Source organism: Strix uralensis, chromosome 12 (genome assembly GCF_047716275.1).
Source record: "Strix uralensis isolate ZFMK-TIS-50842 chromosome 12, bStrUra1, whole genome shotgun sequence".
Lineage (NCBI taxonomy): Eukaryota > Metazoa > Chordata > Aves > Strigiformes > Strigidae > Strix > Strix uralensis.
Window position 1 is genome coordinate 21,200,532 of NC_133983.1, and position 22,474 is coordinate 21,223,005.

Below are 22,474 nucleotides of genomic sequence, written 5' to 3' on the forward strand. Positions count from 1 at the left end.
ATAATGAAAGCTGAAAAACTGATTTAAAAAATAATTCAGGCCTTGATTCATCTCAGTACTTAAATATGTGCCCAATGTTCAGCGTGTCAAAGTCCTGTGGGTATCACCAGGCCTCTTACAAACAGGGCCTGTGAGCCGAGGCAGGCCCTGGACACCCAGGTGTTTGCACAGACCCAGCCTTCCTGTCTTGGTATCGGTTTTCACTGACTGCATTCACAGTAGCTAAAAAGTCGAATTGTAGAACATCTAGTCTATCCCATGAAGTAGCATTGGTGACTTCTGTGTAGTCCTGTCGCTTTCTGCTGGCTGCACTTGGATATCCCAGAAAGGACATCCTCTATTTGCATTAGGAAATCATTCCCATTGCCTCTCTGGCAGTCATTTGCCTTATTCTTTAGTATTTATACCTTTGGATACTTCTGAGCTATCATCTCATTTTCAATAACTCTATTTTTTTTATGTTTCTTCCAGAGAAGCCATCACCATTCAGTGAAAAAGATAACACCAACTCATTATAATATGGTCAATAAACTTGGGGCTTTTTATTCCTCATTATTATTTTAAATAAGTATATGAAAAAGTTTGAAAACTTTTGCTGTCTAGTATGAAATGTTTACAGTTTGCAGACCGCAGCTGCATTTTAAGCAAATTCTCTTGCAAGCACTATGTATTTTATACAATAGCAGTGCAATTTGTTATTTATAGATTGATCGTCTGGCCACAGGCAAACTTTGAAAGCTTTCACATACAGTGCTTTTATTTTAAGCTTATTAGTGGCTTTAGATGCAGAATTCAGATTTGTATTGAGGCTTCTTCTGTATGCCTGGTGGATGAGCATTGTATAAACAACACTGGTGCATAGCCCTGAAAGAATGCATTCTAATGCTTGGCTTAAGATGTTAATTGCAAGAATATTGGAAATTCAAAGACAAGTAAAATAACAAGTGTATTTGTGCCAGCAGAAGCTGGTTTGTTTGTTACTCTTTCAATATTAGGTATTCAGCAAGATACATGACTGGCAGAGACAAAGTTTATTCTTATTAGTCATAGAGAAGAATGAATATTTATTATTGAATAAACTCTGACTTTTGACATTCTCAAAACCTCCTGCTCCATAATGATGTGTTGGAGCTAGCTGCGTTGGCTTGGCTGCTTATTATACCTATGCTGGCAGAGAAGAATAGCATCGTAACCTATGTTGTTGCCTTGTTTTGTGTATTATGTTGATGTATATATGTGTATATTTCTATTCCTGTTCTTGGGAATGCTTTACAACCAGGCTTAGTTCCCTGTGTAAATGTATTTGATTGGTGATGCTTGATCCTCCAGGATCAAGCTGTCTGTCTCGTTGAATGTGTCGCTGTCATCAGAGTTATTGCCATTTTTCACTCTGTTTAGCCGAGACTGCAGTCGTTCATGTTCCTTTCTCAGCTCTGAGTAGGAATGGGAGAAAGTGTGGAATATTGATGTTGCAGGAAAAGACATGATGAGAATCCCACTGAGGATGCTGCTGAGAGCCACCATCTGGCCTGGGACGCTCCGTGGTACCATATCTCCATACCCCACAGTGGTCATTGAAATGATAGCCCACCAGTAAGAAGCAGGTATGCTTGTAAATTCAAGCACCTTCCCAGATTCATTCTCGGCAAGATAGACCAAAGGAGAAAACAGGGTGACAGCCACGCATAAGAAGAGTAAAAGCAGACCAAACTCCCGTGTGCATCTCCGAACTGTGAGGCCCAAAGTCTGCAAGCCCAAGGAGTGTCGGGCAAGGCGCATTACATACAAGATCCTCAAGGCACGTAAAACCCGTAGCACCAAACCAACCTTTTCCAAATATGTGTTACTGCTTGGCCTGTCGTCCTCCTCATTTGAGTCATCCTCTGAGAAGATGAGGGAAACATAATAGGGTGAAATAGCCAAGAAGTCAATTATATTTAGGGGTCCTTTGAAGAACTGACATTTGCTCCTTGCCTGGATGAATCGAAGGCAGAACTCCAGGGAAAACCAAGCCACACAGATGGTCTCTATAACGAAGATGTAATAGCACTTCTGGGAACACTCGCCCTGACACAAAACAAAAAGATAATTAAATAAAAGAACAGTCTGTGAACCAGCATCCAAAAACACTAAGGAGGATGCAATATGTATCTGCTTGAGTCACTGGTATCAGAAATAAACAAATCCCAGCTAGCACGTAGTCATATTGCAGCCACCTTTCAATGGTGTAGGGACAATAATGAGCACGTGAAATATCTGAATGAACAGATATATCTACCTGCTTATTTTTATTATGTTGTTTCTTCCAGTGTAAATGAATGAAACTAGTCTCTGTATAAAGTCTTGGCATGCAGCCTGTAAGTCCCAAATAAGTCCCACTTTCTGCTCTCAAACAGAAATTAATTTAATCTTGACTGGTTTATAAGCCTGTACAAAAATCACTTTCTCTTCAAAAAGATTAATGTTTGAATGTCTCAGTAAACTTCTGGTGCTATTCAATGCACGGTACTTTCACAAATGCTGTGTACTCTGGTGCAGTTAAAAGTGGTTCAGAGATATTAAGTCATCTGGATCCTTGACTCAGTTATGCCATATATAAATCTTGTTTCTTTCTATACATGCAAATATTTTAATCTAAAGGAAAATAAATAACCACCCAGTACGTGAAAGTTGCCTTGAAGAATCCTCTCCCAGTATTGAGGCCACATGCTCCAAGCAGAATTTTCTCAGTTTTGTTATCAAAGGAGTTGCTTTAGTTGAACTACCTTGGATTCACATTTTTTATTTATATTTGAGCTGAGCTTAAAAAATGAGACTTCTTTTGGCCTATTCCAGTGAAACAAAGAGGCAGATGTAATTTGACTTGTAATAATTTGGGTAAGCAAGAGGCTAGATTGAGCTTTGTCCTTTAGTGATGGAGGGCCACTAGGTTACATCCACCCAAAGAGCAAACTAACAGATGGACACGTTGGTTACAGGGACTGAGGTGTACATGCTGCCTCCTTCATATGCACAAGTGTCTGCTTACTGCATTCCAGCTGACAGAAAACAAATCGGGTCCTGCCACCATTTTTTGCCTTGCAGAAGATAAGAAATAGCAGTGAAAGTAGTGTGTACTGCTTAGCAGCTGGACACCTCCCAATGAAAGGAACACATTGTTCTTAAATACTGGTGTCACTGTTTTCTTACCCTATCTATCTTATTGATAAATACATTCCTGTACCTGTACAGAGAATTAATATGTTCTTAAGAAACCTGGTTTTGTGATTGGACTAATGCTGTTTTTTTGCTCTTAAGCATTGTGAATAAGTTTATTGAAGAATTCCACCTACCAGGTACTTGTATATTTTCACAGTGGTGTGCTGCTATTTACATTAAGTTCTTGCATCAGCGCAAAAATTTGGATTACAGTTCTAATCCAAAACCAGTTCAAGCGAACTGGAGTCTTTAAAGGACTCTGATTCTGAAGCAGCCTTATGTGCTTTTCTTTGCTGTGCGTGTTATCAAAAGACTGGCATATGAAGTGTACGGGGTTTTAATTTTTGGTGAAGATGAGAAATCTTGGCTATTACTGGGAACCAGAGAAAGATATTGACCAGTATCTCAACTTTAAAATCCCAGGCTGGACTCGGAATATGGGTTGTCTCTGCATGTTCCGAAAACCCAAATGTAGAAAGCGGTAATTTCATTTTAGATTTTTAAGCTACTTGAAAATGAATATTTAGCAAATAGCTTTTTTCCGCTACAACATTGTTACATGAAGGCTTAGCAAGGTTGAAGAGTCTTCTCCTTGTATTCTTGCATCTCTGACATGTTCAGAACTGCAGAAGAAGATCAAGCAGAATTAGGGATGATGAAGGAGGATCTGTGCAGAGAAAGAACCTCCTTTTGGCAGAGCAGAGTGGCCATGTGTTATTCAGGAATAACTGCAGCCCCTTGGTTTGTGAAAGACTTTTTTGTAACCTCTGTAGAATGAAGTCAGGGTTGCTGTACGTGTCTTTCCTGATAGCCTGTCTCTGAAATGAAGCAATTTAGAGGAACAGTTCTTCATACAGTCTTATCCATTCTTAGCCAAATTTCACAAGCACTATTGATTAAAAACACCACAGGAAACACATACCCCTACTACTAGTTAAACTTACTACCAATGTTCAGTTACCCTCTGTGTTGCAATGCGATGTTGGTTTTTTAGAGTCTCCCTTGTGGTAGAATTACAGCTATTCTCGGGAGTAACAAGTCTTTTTGTTCAGGCAGCATTTATATGGTTGGCAACGTGAGTTTCCCCAGGTAAAATGGTATCATCTCCCTCAGGTATGTGTTTTACCCTGTCTAACCCTCAGAACAATTTAGCTCTGTAGCACCATTTGAGGATTTTTTCCTCTTTCTGCACAGTAGACTGTCAAGATCATAATTTGTCTCTTAAACATCACAAAAGGTAATGAAGACTTGACCCTGCTAGAGTTACGCGTACAGGATCAGGTTAGAGCTCCATTTGAAGTCATTGCCATGGCAGCGCCTGGAGTGCATTGATGTTTGCAGACCTGCTGACTTGGCTTGATGAGATTGCTTGCGGTCAGCAGTTGTGTTATGCAGTGTTCAGTTGTAAATTATTTGTACAGTGCAGCCTGGACTCTGCACAGACCTGCCTGTGGTCACTTTAGTGATGTGGCCTGTGAATTATTCATTGTTCCTATCAAGATTTATTTTATTTTTTATTAACTGGGCTGAATGTCCAGTACATCTGTTACTTATTTACCTTTATACATTTACAGGTGACATTGTGCTCAGATCATCACGTAGCTTTCACTATTCCTTCCTTGGAAAATTTGTTAAGATCTTGGGTGTCTTTTTGAATTGAGTGTGAAACCTCAGGGTGTAGCATTGCAAGGACTAGCTGGGAGATTTTTTTCTTCTCACCATCCTCAGTTACCTCAGTATTCTCCATGGAAAGTTATATACATTTAGAGAAAGCGATTTGTGCCGTTAGCTTCCTAAATGCATATTTCATTTTTCAGAAAAGCATCCTTTAAATCAAACTTTTCAGGAATGTTACTGTGCATTTTACTTTTCCTTTGTGTGTAGTTGTGGATGTAAAGGGCGGTGAGTTCTCCCCTGTTAGCACACTTTGTCTTTTTTATGTACTTTGCAAAAGACATTTCAGAAATGTTTGCATGTGATTCAAACCACAGTCCCTTTTTCTGCTGCAACAAACAAAAGAATGAAAATATCAGTATCTGACACTATGACTAATGCAGAGAATTCTGGACTTCATTTTTTTTGGAAGAGACAGAAAAGGAAGGATGTGTTTGCTTGAGACATACCTACACTATATGAAGACATGCAGCCAAACCATCCCTGTTTTCCTCGTAGGGAACTGATCTATCCATGTGGCACAGTAGTTCTGTATGGAGGTGACTAACTCGAGCCCTAGAAATAATGCGGCTGGGCTACCATCTCGCAGCAGGGCCACTTCACTCCATTACCTGGTGTAGACATACCATGATTTAGTCCATACACAACATTTGCCAGAAACTTCCAAGACTCTTTCTCTGCCGGTCTTTATTTGTCTTTCACCAGTGTCTGGAAAGAGAGTGTAGGACCCTGGCTCTATGGTATTTAATGAGAACATGCTCATTAATTTCCTATTGGGAGTTCAATTTCATCCAGTGAGTTTGTATGTGGATGTTTTATATATTAGGAATATTTGTATCTATTATGTAATATATGTGGTATGGTTTATATAAAATATCATTCTCTAATGTCAGTCTCTGAAGATTCTTGATCCTTTCGAACATCTTGTTCAAAAGCAGCAAATATTGGATTAAGAGGGAAAAAGAGGGAATATTAAGTACTAAAGCCAATTCCCATTTTTTCCCCAGTATTTTTGATGATTTTTAGATGTCAGAGTACTTTATGTTCAACAACTGTTGTCCAAAGAGCAGACAGAATAACATACTGATTTCAGATATTATGTTGTTACCAAAATACAGATGTCTTGATGTCAGTGGTAGATTTCAATTTTGCTGTTGTCACCAAATTCCCATTAGATGTTGGTTACTTTCAGTGAACTGTCAAATTATGGCCCAAATACTCTGAGACATGAAAGGGTTTTTTTGCCTAAATGGCCAATAAAGGAATTTCTGTGCCACAATGACTTCTACATATTTTCTCTTTCTGAACAAAGCAAACACATTTAGGAAATTCTGGTGATCAGTGCCTGCCAACACAAACCACACCAAACAACTCTCTCTCTCTTGACCTCGCCATTAACTAGAGCAGAATTCCGAGCTTTTATTTTCAGATCTTTGAGTCAAATTTGTCACTGACGTCTTTCTCCTGTCTGCATTTTTGTAACCAAAGTACCATGGTGTAGTGGAACCTCTAAAAGCTCCAAGCTAGTGTGGTATTGACTGTGAACATGAGGGGAAGATGAGGTTTTATTTATAACTGACCACAACGTATTTTGAGTGGACTGTTTCCACAAAACCCTCTGACATGTTTTACACTACTGTAGCATCAATCAGTACTCAAACTATCATTGACTCTGACAGATGAACAGTTATCACAAAGCCAGTGAGTGAGGATCTAACTCTTTATACTTTATTCATCCTGCAGATTTACTTTTGAACAATGCAAGAATTTATGAGGATTTAAGAAACTTGTCTCTAGCTGAAATTCTACAACGTATGATATAAATGTAATAAAATGAGTGCCTGGTATTGATCTTGCGTATGAAAAGAGTATTTGGCTCAGCAATAAAGGAAACAATATTTTGTATGTAAAAAGATATATACTGAGCCTGATGCCTGAAATACTGAGTGATTTTTTTAAATTTATAAACCACCTCAAAGAAGCAAAGTGGCTATTTCAAGCTTTTGTACCACCAGAGATAATAAGCAATTCATGTTTCTTTTTCATTATTGCCTTCTGCTGTATAAGGCAATGGCTCATTTTCTGGGTTCTCTTATGCATTGGAATGTTTATAATGTAAAATTGCTCATTTTAGGATACTTCTATTAACTTCTCTTTAGATATGGCAAAATAGGCTCATGATAAAATATGGCAGTACTGAGTCCAGTTAGCCTGGTGCCTTATTCCAACAGCCTGAGAAAACAGACACCCAAGGCAAATCTCCCAGGTTCTATTTTCCACTCCAGACCTTCCTGAGCTGAAGGTGGTGGTCGTGTAAGCGAACTGAACTGCTCTTCTATGAGTTTGGTCATTCTTTTGTCTGCTCCCTATTGCATGAGACTCACCTCTTTGCTTTGGACAAGGTTCCTGTTAGTTCCATCTGATGCCCCTAAGCTCTGCCACTAGAAGGGACTCTGGCTACTTGATTGCTATTTACTTGTTTCCTGCCATTTGTGATTTTGTAGCCCTCTGTTGCAGCTACTGTCACAGATTGTTCCCATCCTGAGGAATTCTGCCTGCCTTAGTCCTTGTGTGAAGTTGTTCCATCCTTGTTGCCTTTCTCTGGCCCTTTTCCTTTTTGTGGTGGAAGGGACTGAGACTGCAGTTTTAAAGCGTGGGTGAGCTGTAAGTTATATAATCAAATTTATATCCAGTTTATCATCAAGAATTCCATAAATTTTGCTTTTTTTTATTGTGTGCTCTTTAAAAAAGTTTAAGCAAGTTGGATCTGTGTAGGGACAATGCTTATAATGTGGTATTTCTGATAGTGAGAAATCGGGTAACTCTGGTAAGTGTCACTGCAGCTTTCTCAGAGTACCTTTTTCTGAAAGGATCTGAGGTTCAGGAGTTCAGCATCTCTGAGGTCAGGACTGGCCAGGGTAATATGTGGCAGATAAATCTCAGACCTCAGTTGCACAGGTGAGTTTACAGAGAAGAAAATTTATTCACTAACTGTGAATTCAACCTAAATGAACTTGAGATATGTGCCACTCACAAGATAAATAAGATAAATTTCCTGGCCAAGTGCCCTCTTGCTTTACCAGGAAACATCAGTTAAAGTGTAATGACATCTGGGATAATAAACTAAATCAGATCTCAGAGTTATGCTGCACTAACCTATCTTACAAGAGATATAAATCTCATCTAGTGAAAATAATATCTTTACATGCATCAATAATTGTAGCAATGCCCAGGGAGACTGAATCAGAATTTCTTCTGCAGAATATATATGTCTTGTTTATTCACCTTAGTTTTGAGATGCAACCCACTTTGTTACATATTCTAGACAAGGAAAAATATTATTATTTACAGATAACTGGATGAGAATACCAAGGAACTATTCTTAGGCCTTCAGGGTCTGCTTTGTGCTGACCATTGTGTCCCACTTGGTTGCACTCTAAGACACTTTTTAATTAAAATATGCTCTGGAAAACTTGTTCTGAATCATCACCTGATCTGACAATTAATTTCCTACTGCCAAAGATTTACCCCAATACCTTTTGCAGTGAATATTTACCCTTTAGTCCATTGTAATGTGTTTTTCCATAAATGCCAAGGCAAACACAAAACAGAGCGATAATCTGTATTTTGCAAATCGCACACTTTGATATTCTCCTCTCATAAAAACTGTGTGAGGGTTCTGAACATCTGAACCTGAGTCTGTCTGGCCTGTTAGCAACTGAAGGCTGTGTTACACACTGAGAGAAAGGGTGTCAAGTTTTACCTCTGGTCCCCTCACCAGTATCAGTTGGAACAGATCTGTTCTTTCTAACCCTCTGCAGAGCACCGTGGAAATCAGTGGCACAGTTTTGATGCTGACTACTTAGCAGCAGGGTAGTAAAGTTTGGCACCTTTCTGAAGAGGGGTGTTGGATCTCCACCTACTCTGTATTGTGGCCATAGACTGTTCGTGTTTTGTTAGTGATTCTTAAAAACAAACAAAAACCACCCCAAACAAATCCTTTTTAAGCAATTTCTGAAATGTAAAAAAGGGAACTGAAACTATCTGAAAACATCAGAGGGAGGCATGCGAAGTTTCTCTTAATCTGAGGAAAAATGGGGAAAGAAATCCTGTAATTCCCATTATATTGGAAGTGCAGTGCTGCAGCTGGATTGGGATGGGAATTGGGTAGGTACCAATTTTCTGCCCTTGGTGTGACTGACTCTAAGTGGAAGTTCTGGCAGAAATCTGAACCTGTCTTCCGTGGTGTGTAATTTGGGATTTGGCACAATCTATAAATAGGGTGGAGTCTGAGATGCAGGACAGGCAAACCCACAGCATTTCTCATGGTCTTCTATGCTTGCCAGTTAACACTGTTCATGATTATGTTAGTGATTTTAAGTGTTTCTTGTGTCATATAATCTATTTCCTAGTTAAATGGTGAAAGTTGCACCAATGCTTGTGGAGTGCTTTGCTAGTAAGTACTGCTAGATCAGTATATGAATTATTTCAGAATCACGTCATCCCTACATAAATTAATATTTTCAAAGGTTTAGAGTGGAAATCAACATGTACGTTAGCAATATGTATATATGTTGCTTATACAGCATACTTTTGAGAAAGGCAATTAATATTATTTATGAAGCCAAGTTGATAAAAGTCCTTGAACCCAGCTAGACATCATGATTTGAACCACTGTATAATAACACTGTTATTCCCAGGCTGCCTTTATGGAAACCAGCTGGCTCATCATAAAACAAATGAGTGATGGGCAGAAAGGATCTGAAACCTCTTCCCAGCTACATCCACCCTAGATGCTGTAGTGATTGCTTCTGAGTAAAGGCTGTTTTGGTGTTCAGTCACCCATACTAAACAGTCTCAAAACAAAGGAGGGAAGGAACTCATAAAGCAGTATGCTTGACTCTTCTTGATTCAGAGTCCTATTGCAGTCCTAAAGGAGAGTTTCCTTAAACATAGGACCTGGACCTGCTTTAGCACCCTGTAGTCGAAGGATAGCCTGCCAGAACGTTATCTTTCACACCAGAAACGTGCCTGGCTCGGTGGCTGATGCAAGGTCCCAACTCACATCTGTGAAACCTACCTTGGCAGGTCCAGATTTTGTCTGGCACATTCAAGTACAGCCAGTTACTGCTCAGATCCTTCCCTCTGATCCACACAGTTTTGTGGACAGAGGCCAGTGTCTGCTGAAGTGGTAGCAGATGGGATCAGTCTGTATTGTGGCTATCGACCTACCTTCTGCCTGCTTGTGCTATCCAACACTTAGTTGAGAGGTTTATCTCAGCAAGACTGCTCTTCTTGCAGTCTGGCCTTTTGGCCTTCTCAGAGAAAAAACATTCAGTCCTCTATGTGGAGGAGTTAGAAGCAAAACTCTCAGGAATTTTCCTCTCTAAGCCCAAGGCTGACATTTCCTGGGCAGGGTGCTGCCTTTTGCACTTCTCAAGGTTATACATGGACAGTGCATTCTGGTCTACAGCTTATCCCTGGGCAATGCCCTCTGTGGAAAAAAATTCGAGCTAATATAGTAGTGAAAAAACAAGCTTCGATTCTTGCTCTTGCCTGCCCACAAATCCAAAGTGGTGGGTCTATAGGGTGAGGCTACAAGTCTGGAGAGTGGTTAGGCAGGAGCAGAGGCTGACCAAGACCTCAGTGTAGGGAACCAAGATACCTAACCAGCTCCTGGCTGTTCTTGTCCCAGTCTGCACCAGGAAATTAACAGATGGGGGGAGAAATACCTTTTGGCTGTAAAATGATGACTCAGTTAGGAAGTGTTGTGCCAGTCTGTGTTCCCTGCGTACCTGGAGCTGGGGGATCCAGCTCCAGTGCTGCAGGTACTGCTGAATCACTGCGACCGCATTGCTGCTATTATTTGAATAATTAAACCATGCTCTGCTGAATCAAATGATGGTTAGGGAGAACTTGAAAACCCTATGTTATGGATCACTTCAGTACTTGGATTTATGGTTACAGACTGATGCAATAAAATCCAAAGGTTTACAGCCTGCTGAGAAAGAGACTAACCTGATTTACAGAATGATGAGCTTGTTAAAGGAGTGCTGCGTATTCTGATCAGAGAATGATTTCCCACTCACTTTGCTTTATGGGAAAGAAGCCTGGACTTATGAAAACAATTACAACTAGTACATTTGAGGAAACTAAACTAATATTGGAAATACATTAATGTGGACATTAGGAAGAACATAGAAGGAAATTATTATCTCTATATCCAACACATAGTTATCTCCTCTTGGGCAGAAGTGTAACTAAAATAAAATATTTCAATTAACTTTTAAGCTTGGGTCCTTACTCTGCAAACACCGTGAGAAGTAGTCTGAAGAATTTGAATTGGATTTAAACTGATTGGTGATGCCAGGTGTTTGTGTTAGGAGAAAGATGTGGAAGTATTATCTTTTTCTTGTTTTTCTAGTAAGAAATTTAATAGACTTCATTTTGTAACTGTGAAGCACAATATAGTCAAAATGACAAGGTATTTATCTGGGACTCAAGAGGATGACCTTCAATTTCCAGTTTTGCTGCTGATCAGATCATTTGCCCTGTTACTGTTTCTCCTCCGCTTCTTTCCTTACTGTGGTGTAAGTTCTTTAGAGCAGCAACTACTTGTTATTGTACCTGTGTAGTACAGGATGTACAACAGAGTCCCAAATATGGTTGAATCTGTTATAAGGGAGAATTCTAGTGCTAATAGGAGGTGCTGACACTGTGGGAATAAACACAACATAAGCAATTCATAGCCCTGATGCTGCAGTGAAATTAGCAATTAGATTTGCTCAGAATTAAAATACCAGATTGTGGATTTGACTGCAGCAGTAGACTGAAGAGTCCTCAAAGATTTCGATCATATTCAAAGAGGAATTTCTAAATCACATACAAATTTGGGTGTTTGTTTATTTTTAATAGTTGTTGCATTATTGCTACAAACTTGGAGGATGCATTGATTTCAATTAGCATTTTCCAAAGATAGAGTGCCTCTGTCAGAGGAAATGCCCATCTTCCCAAAGAAGGCATTTATTAAGTAATCATCTGTGCTGAACCCCTTGAGATGAGTCAAGTGAGGAAAGCGAACAGGATTTTTTCCTGTCGCAAGTGTTACAAACTTGAAAGCAGCAAATGGGAAAAGAAAGCATGATTCCGGTGAGGACCACATGTGCTGGCACACTGAGTAGCAGTTGAGTGACTGCCCGTTGCAGAGCAGCTAGAACAGCTGGGTGTCCCCCAGGATAGCGTGCAAAGCCAGGAGACTTAGAGCTGTTGGGATACAGCCAAAACTGGATGAACATAAGGCAAACTAATAATGTCTAATTGTGCTTTCTGAACATTGGACCTTGTACTGCCAGAGCCAGCTTTTAAAAACCATGCAGAATCCATTTACTCACTGGAGTGTCCAGACTTTCTAAAGAAAATTGTTTTCTGTAGCAGTGAGGGTAAGCTGAGACACAGATATTCAGCAATGTCTACCCCCCGCTGGTGCACCTCTTTGGTGATGTAGAGCAGGGCTTGAGGAATAGAAACTTCATCAATGTTGTACGTATTAAAGTTAATGCTGAAGCAATGCAATTCTGTTTGTGGATGCTTGGAAAGCAGTTGCTTATAATGTGGAACTATGAAATCAGAGTCTTAACATAATGGAGAAATTTCAAGGTCAAAGCTTTTGGCGTTACTGAATGGATATGCAAACCTCAAAAAAAGGCAGATCCCGTAAAACGATAATTTTATATATATATATAAAAGTCCCAGGCTTGAATATTCTGATTTCTGTTGTTTAATGGCTTTTTCTTTCATAGTTTTTTTCAATTGTTATTAATGTAACTAATTCAATCCATGAAGCAAATCTGTGCCGAGTACACTAGTAAACTGGGAGGTTTTTGGTGCTTCAGTGAAGCATGTTTTCCTACTTTAAAATGCTGCAATACTTTCATTGCTGACCAAAATGATTAGAAGAAATCAGAATTGTACTAGATGACTAGATAATTCAGGAGAGTGAGCGTCCGCAGTAAGTGTCCTGATAAGAACCTAGAAAATATACTGAGCAGATGCAATAAAACCAAAGCACATCCAGCTTTATTTTGTCCCAAGTAATCTCAAGTCATATGTATATACCAATATATTTATAGATAGGCATGTACACATACGCCTTTGTAGTCTTACGCTTTTGAATGAGCATTAGAAGTGTTTCTGAAAGCCAGGGTTTCATTAATCTCTTTGCAAGAGAGCAGGTCATTCTGGGCCATGCTTTGTGTGGTGTATGCTTGTGTTAGAAGGGAAGTTTGAACACCAAGTTACTGTGAAATACCCCTGCTTTTCAGGTGTATTCTGAATAGTGCCCCACTTCATTAGTAGCACTCTGTACTAGTCATGGAAAAAGATTTTTCAGTAGGAATCGTTTTGCCCTGTCTAATCAGCTAGAAAATTCTTTTTTGATCAACATTTAGACCCCCTTATTTAAAAGCTATAAAAATGGTAGCCAGCAGTATCTGTCAAAATCTGGCTGTCATATTCAATTTACCAAAAGTAATTGCTTCTAACAGTTGGCCAAATTACACTTTGATGAAGAGTCTTATCTTTGCAGATTATGTGAGCAGCAGGACTAGGTTTACACTCCTCTGATTGACACTCTCCATATGGATTATTATCTCCTCCAGTTACTCCCAAGTTCTTGGGTTTTCCTTTAGTAAGTTCACTAGAGATATTTAATGTTATCTGCAGGTTATGGGCAGGGTTGGAGCTTTACAATCTAATGCTTTTGTAATGGATTTAATAGCTTGAATACTGAGCAAGAGGATATACCTCTTGCAAGCATATCTTCACATACCGAACTGGCTAGATACAAGTCAATGTGAATTTTTATAATCAACGCAGTTAGCTGTGGCAATGGTAACCCTGATGAAACAAATATCTTGTTTGATTTTCTTTCTCTTCACAGTAAGACCAATAAATTGCTTTTACCCTATAAAAATTACTCCACTTTTAAAGAAAATGTGTTTCTCAGCAGTTTCCTCTAGAGCAGAAGCCAAATATGCTGGTTTTAGTATCATACAGACAACATCAGCAACATCAAACATTGAAAAATGGAAGTCAGGGCCTCCAGAATAATGGTGTAGAAAGAAAGAATCATTTAAAAATGGTTCTACATATTAGGTACCTGGTTCTCTTCCTCTGTTCATGTTTTCTGGATTCTCAGTGCAACCAGAGACTAAAAATTTACTCTTTTAAAAGGAATTAGATTCTCCCATAATCAAACAACCCCAGGAATGGGAGCTTTAAAAAAATGAATATTTTAAGTTTCAAGATAAAATCATTAGATCTGACAATACGGGTTGCAGCTGATGTCAGTTATGTTTCATTAAGTGGTTATATACAGTACATAAAGCAATTACAAGCTTCTCAAGGTCAGTTAAGAGCAAATACAACAATTAGTAGTAACAAGGTCTGACCACTCACTGATCACCAGAGAAGAGGGGGAGAACAGAGAATAGACATTTCCCTCTCTCTTAAACCACACTTCCATAAAACATTATGTAAGTGTGAATTATTGTCAGTTCTCTACACTGGGAGACAATGATTTGGTTGTTACCGGTGCTGAGGGACAGGGGATGGAAATGTCTTGAGTTTCTTTTTCTTCTTTCCCCCCGCCCTGACCTTAATTAACTTGCCTTCCTGAAGAAATGACCTTGCTGTATCCTTTCTGCTGAGTCATTTCTCTAGAGGATGCCAATTTTAGGGACTCATTAAAAGAAATAGCTCTTCCTAAGGAAAATCCCAAGAGTGCTTCAAAGCAGTCTCCCTGTCCAAGCTCTGTGGTGGTTTTATTTCATAGCTCTCTGGTGTAATGATTTTTTTTCTTTGGGTTAGATGTGCTGAGCAGTGACTATTTGGATCCTGATTGTAACTCTTATGTGGGACTCGGACTTTTGTGGGACTTTGATGGGACTTTTGCCTTGTCTCTAGTGGGATGATCTTAATTGCTTTTTTTGAGGGAAATACTGGTACATTTTGTCGCTTCAGCTTTCTTATCCTATTTGTGTGGTGTCTGATTCAGATTTGTAGATCTCTCAGGCTACCCATTCAGAACAATAGTAAACAGAATTTCTCACCTCCAAATATGGCTTTTTTACTATCTCTGCATACACACATGCCTTGATTACTACGTGTTGGTGGTATTACATTTGCTTTCTTACTGAAGGCAGTTTGGTCTCCATAAAGAACAGATAAGGAGGTATTGCCTTTGGAGGATGTGACATTTCAGTTGTTTTATGCCCAAATAACATAATTTGTTACTAATGAGTCCTCTTTCCTGGCATCATGTATGATAAATCCTTTTGAATATCTGTTTCATGGTCAGAGTTAAACTTGACATCACTAGAGCTATACATTTACTGCTCTCCCTGAACTTTTGGCCTCCTTCGCCTGGGGCTGTCTGCTCTGAGTTGGGATTCATGGCAGGTGCTATGTGATATATAGTTACAGAATTTTTTGCCCATCTATCTGAGTTTTTCTTGCAGATCAATAATGAGGAGGTTCCTAAATGTCATTTGACATATTCTAGAGTGTGTGCATGGTATCAATTATAACTTGTTCTTTATTTTAATTTCAGCTTTATCCCTATCTTTAAGCTAACCTTCTCCTCCCTTTTCTGCTGCCCATGGAGATGGCTCCTTCCCTCCCCTCTGGTTGCCAGGGTGACTGGGCTTCCATGATGCGGATGCTCTTGCCTTGGCTCCTTGCCATCCCTCTCCCGGAGACTGGAGTTTTCACTTTCCCTCGGATGGTGAGGACTCCTGTTTGCTCTTCTGCCTGCCCAGGCAGCTATTCTCCCTTCTAAGCAGATCTGGTTTAACAACTGCTAAAAGGAGAAGTGATTTCATGTGCCTGCAGGGTGGGATCAGCCAAGCCTCTGACTGAAGTGGAAGTCACCTTGTATTATTTTTCACTCTCTTAATGTGGCTGTGATGATGAGAAAAAGGACCCTAGAGTGGTACATATGCAGCAGAGGTAAAGCCTTTTTTATTTGTATTTCAGAATGGATAAATTCAATTTCCAGTGTTTGTGACATTGGAAAATGGATCCTTGCAGTACTTGTAAGCACATTTACCATAGAGGTTTTGCCAAGCTTTAACTCAAAAAATAAACCTCAGGATAGTGCATCTTTGAATTCAGGTGTGGAATTAGAGGTTGTTCAGAAACTTTATTGAAGGAATTTGACTGTTTTCTGTCACTGAGCAAACAGATATCGTGTGATCTTTATGTTCAGCACAAAATCCCAAAATTTCAGATTCTGCATGCCTGTCCCAGGTTGCTGGTAAATGTGGCCCAATCTTGGAATCACTTTCAGAGGTTAGCCAGTGACCAATTTTGTGTTACAAATCAACGTAGAGTTGCAATTTGCCTGAGTATGACTTGGCCACAACCAAGAAGCAGTGTTTTTAGTCAGTTAAGTTCTCCGAGTTTAGTTCTAGCTAAAATGCTTTTTTGAGATCCCAGTAAGAAAATCTTAGGTGTTGCAGGGATGGAAATTTAGAGAATTTTCCATCCCTAGGGGTGGGAAACCTACTATTCAGTAGTTCATATTCTCAGCTTTTCCACAAGGCATGAGTATTTTGTCTCATATATTCCCCTATGTTTTCTCTGGCATAATGTTATACGATTCAAATAATAAGACTTTTAATACTCTGTTCTGTGCTTCTGGGACACAATGACAAAGTGCATTAGACTGATGCTGTAAGTGTAAATTATGTAATGTTTCCAAATATTTGGACAAATGTGGTCCTTTGCTCAAGTTCATCCTTCATCCTCTCCTCTGCACTTTAAACATTCCATCTTTTGAGCTTGTTTCAATCCAATTTGCTTGTTTTTAAAGTAGTGATATATATGCAAATGTCTAAGTAGGAATGTCATCTGTGTTTTATAGGAAATCCAGGAACAGCAGCTATACTGCAGCTACCAGATATACTTATAACCCTCAATGTGCTTCCCTTTCTAACATACGGTTAATTATTTTTAAAACACACAACATATTACATCTAGCTGAGTTCTGAAACATTATGTGCTTTTTCTTTTGCATGAAAAGTATTTATAAAAGCTTTTTCTGCAGTGAAATTAAGATAAAATGCATCGGGCTACTTCCATTAAAAAAGTTAGTAGGAAGCACTTGCTAGAGCAGAGTTTGTAGTGTTTTTACATCTAGCTGCAAGAAGGATGTTCTATATTTAAAGCACTTCCTTGGAAGAAGCATTGGAACAGTGTTACAGTTTTTCCTGCCAAAAGTAATAGCTGTGGAAGGCTGCAAGAGCACCAGACTTACTACTGAAAGGTAAAGTCTTCCTATGCAAATGTAAGTTAATATTCAGGGGGTTAAATGGAACAGGGGATGATCTTAAATTTCAGCCTTCTGTGCAGTCCTTAGTTTTATTCAAAGATATCAAATATCATGACGTCTCTTCACCATGACTGTGCTGCTTTGACTTACTGCTTGAGCAATAAAACATATACAGATTTTTGTATTGTGCATGCCATGCTGTGCTATAAATGTAAAAATGACTTTATTCATCAGCATACAATACTCCATGGAGTGTCTCATCTTATAGTAGTGCTTGGGGCAGGGAGTTTATTTGCCCTGGATTTCCTCAACACTTTTGGAAGGGCAGTTGCAAATGAAGTGCAGGATTCATTAAAGAGATTAGTCAAGGTTATTTGATGAATTTGGACATTACTACCTCTGAAGTAACTTTAGATTGTCACTTTCCTCTGTTTTATTATTAGAATAACAAATTGTTAAAATGCTGAAACATTCACAACAGTGTTATAGAGAAGATGCTGCATGAATGGAAGAGGCTTGATTTATTTGCCCTGAATTAATGTGGGTGACTTACTTGAAAAGGGTTTAAATGCAGTTAGCAGTTCAGCTAGTATTTGGCATTACTCCTACAATATGTACATATCTGTGTGGGCAAATACAAAATTCTGTTAGCACGGAATTACGATTTTTGGAGGTGCAGTTTGTAAGTATCAGTATCTGCAAAATTACTTCATCTGTCTCTCATCCTGTAATCTTTACGCAGCTATTGAAATGTAACATTATAACATTATAAAAATTAATGAATATTTCTTCTTCTCTAAAGATTTGACTGTATTATCACAAGGGAAGATACCTTTAAAAGTAAAGATTTCAGAGCAAAATATTTCTTTAGGTGATGTGTCCAAATGAGAGGTTGCTTGTAACTAGAGAGTAAGGCATGCTGAAAACTCCACAATGTCAGTTTGAGAGTCTCAGTGCTAACAAGTTAATATAACTTACACTGGCAACTGCTTCTTAAGAAGGAAACACAATACTGTATTAGAGCTGCAGCTCTCTATTCTGTCCAGAAGCTCTGTCCTGTATTTTAGCTAACAATTAGTAAAATACACATGATTCTTAGCTGAATATCACTTTGAAAAGCCACTGTTGGATTTTCTGCTATAGACCATTTCATTACCAGTGACAGTTTTGAACCTCATCGCTATGGATTTTTTGTATCTTTTTTATCTTTTTAATGATGTACGCGTAGCAAGACAGACAAATTTCTTTTAATTCTGTAGTTAGACCAGTTAAAAAGGACTGACTTACCCTGTCTTCTTCAGCCCTTAAGTCTGGCATTGTGCTAACACAAAGGCTTATAGCTGTGGTGGCCACAAAGAGAATGGAGAGACAAGCAAAGACTTTCCCTGGGAGTCCTGACTGGGGATTTTCTACCATATCTCTGAGTCTGTTCATAAACTGTCCGAATTTGGTTTTCTCGTCCAAGACACACGTAGCTTCTTTGCTCCTCTGAAGCTCCTCTTCTTTGCGTACCTCAGCCAGCTCCTGTAGTTTTTGAAATAGTTTTCGAAAGCAGCAGTTCTCCAGGTTGGATTCCTCAATCCCCCAGTATCTCAGCTCCTCCTGAAAAGACAAGGCACACATGTCGCTTAAGAGCATCAGCTTCCCTGCTGCTAGAAAGCTGACAATCATCCCAAAAGCACTGGGGTTCCTGTCAAAGAAGAACTCATGGGTGTCTTCATCGTAATCGTCACACAGCTGTATTATTTCTTCATAGCTGCTGCAAAACTTAAGTTTGCTCAGTCTGGTCAGGGGAAATTCATCTAAAGTACTCCAAGGTAGCAGGTACTTGATGCCTCCAACATTTATCATGATCTCTGTCTTTAGATCGACTGCAGAGACTTGATCAGGATGGTAAATCCTCCTGGCTCTTTGGTAATGGACCCCTTTGACAGAAGGGGTTTCAACGGAGACAGGAAAGAAGCGGCTCAAGGAATTACAGGAAGTGTAGCTAATGTTACTATAGTCTTGGTCACTGCCTCTGGAAAGAATAGGCATCTCTAAGAGTTCTCACTGGGACATCCGAAATGGCATCAGAGCAGGGTTATCTGTCAGCCGAAAGATATAGGAAGGAGGAGAAAACATAGCAGAGGTTATTGTAAGAGAAAAGGTGTTTCAGGCTACTGTCCTAAATCACAAAATTAATGAGTCCCTGTTTTGTAAGTAAAAGTCACCTCTATGCTTCTTCCCGAAATCTGCAGCCTGTGAATACGATTTGCTTTGCAGCCTCATTGGTTGTCTGGCAACACACAGACACAGAGGAGAGCTAAAGCCTCATTCATAATTATCGCAAAGGGTCGGATGCCTGCAAATCCGAATGCGAACAGATCCGACTCTTCTCCAAGCATATCTCGGTCATCGTTAGATTGTTGTATTTTCCAGTGGTTGTCACTTTGCTTTCTTATTCCTATAAACCCTTAAATACACTCTAACTCAACTAAGCTGCTTAATAGTTATTAGAGTGGTCAATTACCTGCCATCAACTGGATGCAAAGTTCCTAACTGCTTTAACTTGAACGCTCAGATTGCAATTCTTCTTCCTTTCACTGCATGCCTGTTTTGCCTGCCTCTCAGGGATATTGCAAGGATTAACTAGTAATGTTTGTAAAATGCACTAAGACGTAAAGTGCTGTATAAATGGTGACTATTCTTATCAACCTGGTCACTGCAAATTACTGAGAAGGTATAGGGAACATTTGCCCACCCTGGAGAAAACTTTGTTACAAGGACAGAAAGAAAAGTATTTTATCAGCTTGGGGAGGGGAAGCAACTGAAAGACACCCCCCCTTCGCTTCCTCCTCTTAGGAACAAGCCCCTGGTTTTGTTCATAATCTCTATAGATTCAAAGGCATTCATTACCCCAAGTCAGCGAACTGCAAAAATTGCATGAAAACTTCCCTGAAGTTACTTACCACCGCGCCACGGGCTGCTGCCCAGTGCCTGGCTTCCCCGCAGGTGAAGTACACATGCCGCAAGCTGATCAGCTGTCCTCTGAGTTACAATCCAGCAGAAAGACCTGGGGATATTTTACAGTATTGATTACATGAAAAATCACTATAGCACTCTGGAGATCGTAGTCTGTTTCCTCTTTCTCTCCTTCTTTCCTAGAAGGGGAAGATATTCGTATGTGTTCATGTAATATATGTCGTACTAATAGATCCTTTGCAAAGGAGACAGTGTCCGAAGTGGCAGCACCTCTTCTGGACTCCTGGGGCTTCCAGGTGAAATGTGCTGAATGAGAGCTGGTGGATCCTGCCCTCTCCCCGTCTCTCTTCTGTTTCCCTTGGGACTGTCAGTGTGGTCCTGGAAGAGGAGGGGAGAGGGAAGGGGGAAGGGCTTAGGAATAATCTCTCCAGCATCCCTCTGTCTATTCAGCAGGCAGCAACTGGGTAAGAACATGAAGTACAAGGACAGTCTCCGACTAATGAGGTTTAATAATAAGTAAATTCTGGCAAACCTACTTAATAAAACAATTTCAATGTCTATTAACTCCTTCCACTGTAGTCATACCACAGTTGCTTGCTCTGGAGACACCAGTCAAATTCCTTCAGGAGCAGTTTCCATGTCCTGCATCCCTCCTGACACTGGGATTTGCTCTTAAATATCCTTAGATGGAGAGGGAAGGTTTTTGGGTCCATGGATGCTGGCCCTCAGAATTCCTTTGGCTATTAGGGAAGTGCTGTCCTCCCATGAACAAAAGGGTCTCTGGCTTGCAAAGAATAGGTGCTGAGCACTCTCTTTTCCAGATCTGCAGTGCTTTTCCAACAGCCAAGAACTTTTTCCTTTCTTCTTTACAGATGATGGGAAATCAAACATAACCCTTTTCTTGCTTTTCTCGTACATGGCTGGGGGGGAGGTGAGCTTGCTGTAATGCTCTTGGGTTCTGTACTGCCAGTAGGTCTTGGGCTGCCTCAGTCTAAAATTGGGATGACATGGATTTGACCCATATTCTGCTTGCTCGGCCTCAGTCAGAGGGTTCAAGAAACCTACGATCAGCTCCTGTTGACAAGTACCCTCTGTGGTACTCCCAAATGCAGCAAGAAATGCCTTAGCTTATGCCTATACCCAGTGTGGCTGAAAGCACTGAAGCTGAATCCTATTACTAGAGAGGTGTGTGAATCTGTAGGATTTACATGTCCCACTGTGAGTGTGAAGGTCGTGTGGAGAAGTGTTATGAGCTTGAATCGCAGAGCTGCTTTTCTGCCATTTGCACAGTGGGTAGAAGGTGGTGCCCTTTGCTTGCACCATGCTACTTACCCTCGTAATGGCTGTGGGACTTGTGTGCAGCTGAGCTGACACTCCCCCGAAGCAGATGCTGCAGCTGTTTATCAGCACTGAGCAATGCTATGGCACAACCTAGGAAGGGAAGCCTTTGCTAATTGGACTTTTTGGCACATCTCTCTTGGCCCACGTGGTGCCCAGAAGATTAACTTCTTATCAGGCTTCACCACTAGGGTTTTCACTCAAGTCCTAATTATGCCATCCACAGAGAAAGACCAGAGAGATGCCTGAAGGCAACTGAGTTCTGGGAGCACAGCTCAAAATCACTTAAATCCTACTACCTTTGTGCAAGATGCAGTTTGCTCTGCCTATCAGTGCTTCTTACGGATTATTTCTGCAAAGAAGCAAACCTATTCTAATTAACTTCGGATGGATTGTTTCACAAAAGGATAAAACCAATTAGCATTTCCTTCTTACCTTGTGAAGTCCTTGTGTGGTGGTGTTGAAGGTTATATTTCTGAAATCAGCTGACAAGAAGGTGAATAAATCCAAAACAATGAGTAAATATCATACATAATTGAGTAATTTGAGTGTTATACTTATTTATCAGGAAATACATATACTCTAATGTTTAAGACTACACTTCCAATACTAGGCACCCTAACACTTGCTTTATTGAGATCTGCAGCAGTGTCTGTAGCTAGATCAGGACCTCATTGCCAGCTAGAATCATACAAGTGACTGTCCGTCAGTCCTTAAGTCATCTGTCTTCATAAGTGAGACAGAGAAAGGATAGAAATATTTTTATCTTGATTCTATTAACTGGATATGAAGGTACAGAAAAGAGAACTGCTTTACTTTGTCTGAGGAAGCCAGGCCCTGAACCCAGCTCTGAAGATCTTAAACATGTAACTTACCTCCAGAGCTGTCCTTCCACCCTGGCCCGCCTCTGCCTTCTGCTCTCCTGGGCCCTACTGCCGTGTCTGTATGAGCTCCTCCTTAGCAGTGGAG

The 22,474-nt window shown here is 39.9% G+C and overlaps 1 protein-coding gene across 4 annotated transcripts; it reads right to left on the reverse strand.

Moving 5' to 3' along the window:
• Positions 1-457: 457 nt before the first annotated feature.
• On the reverse strand, positions 458-22,431 carry KCNG4 (potassium voltage-gated channel modifier subfamily G member 4). Of its 4 annotated transcripts, XM_074881900.1 has the most exons (5): positions 22,381-22,415; positions 21,941-21,990; positions 20,155-20,258; positions 18,491-19,290; positions 458-2,067 (listed from the first exon to the last, which is right to left on the reverse strand). In XM_074881900.1, exons 4-5 carry the CDS (start codon positions 19,238-19,240, stop codon positions 1,282-1,284), a joined length of 1,536 nt encoding a protein of 511 aa, XP_074738001.1. In that variant the 5' UTR covers positions 19,241-19,290; positions 20,155-20,258; positions 21,941-21,990; positions 22,381-22,415; the 3' UTR covers positions 458-1,281. The 4 variants fall into 4 exon arrangements, with proteins under 4 accessions (XP_074738001.1, XP_074738002.1, XP_074738000.1 ...); XM_074881901.1 differs by lacking the exon at positions 21,941-21,990 and having other exon boundaries at positions 22,381-22,431; XM_074881899.1 differs by lacking the exons at positions 21,941-21,990; positions 22,381-22,415 and adding an exon at positions 20,394-20,665.
• Between the last annotated feature and the right edge of the window lie 43 nt (positions 22,432-22,474).

Bases quoted from the DNA above. Each gene is read 5' to 3' on its own strand.
- KCNG4 (XM_074881901.1), bottom strand. From the start codon at position 19,240: ATGCCTATTCTTTCCAGAGGCAGTGACCAAGACTATAGTAACATTAGC. The intron at 2,068-18,490 runs GTAAGTCAGTCC...GTTTTGTGTCAG, and splicing joins TAAGGGCTGAAGAAGACAGG to GGCGAGTGTTCCCAGAAGTG.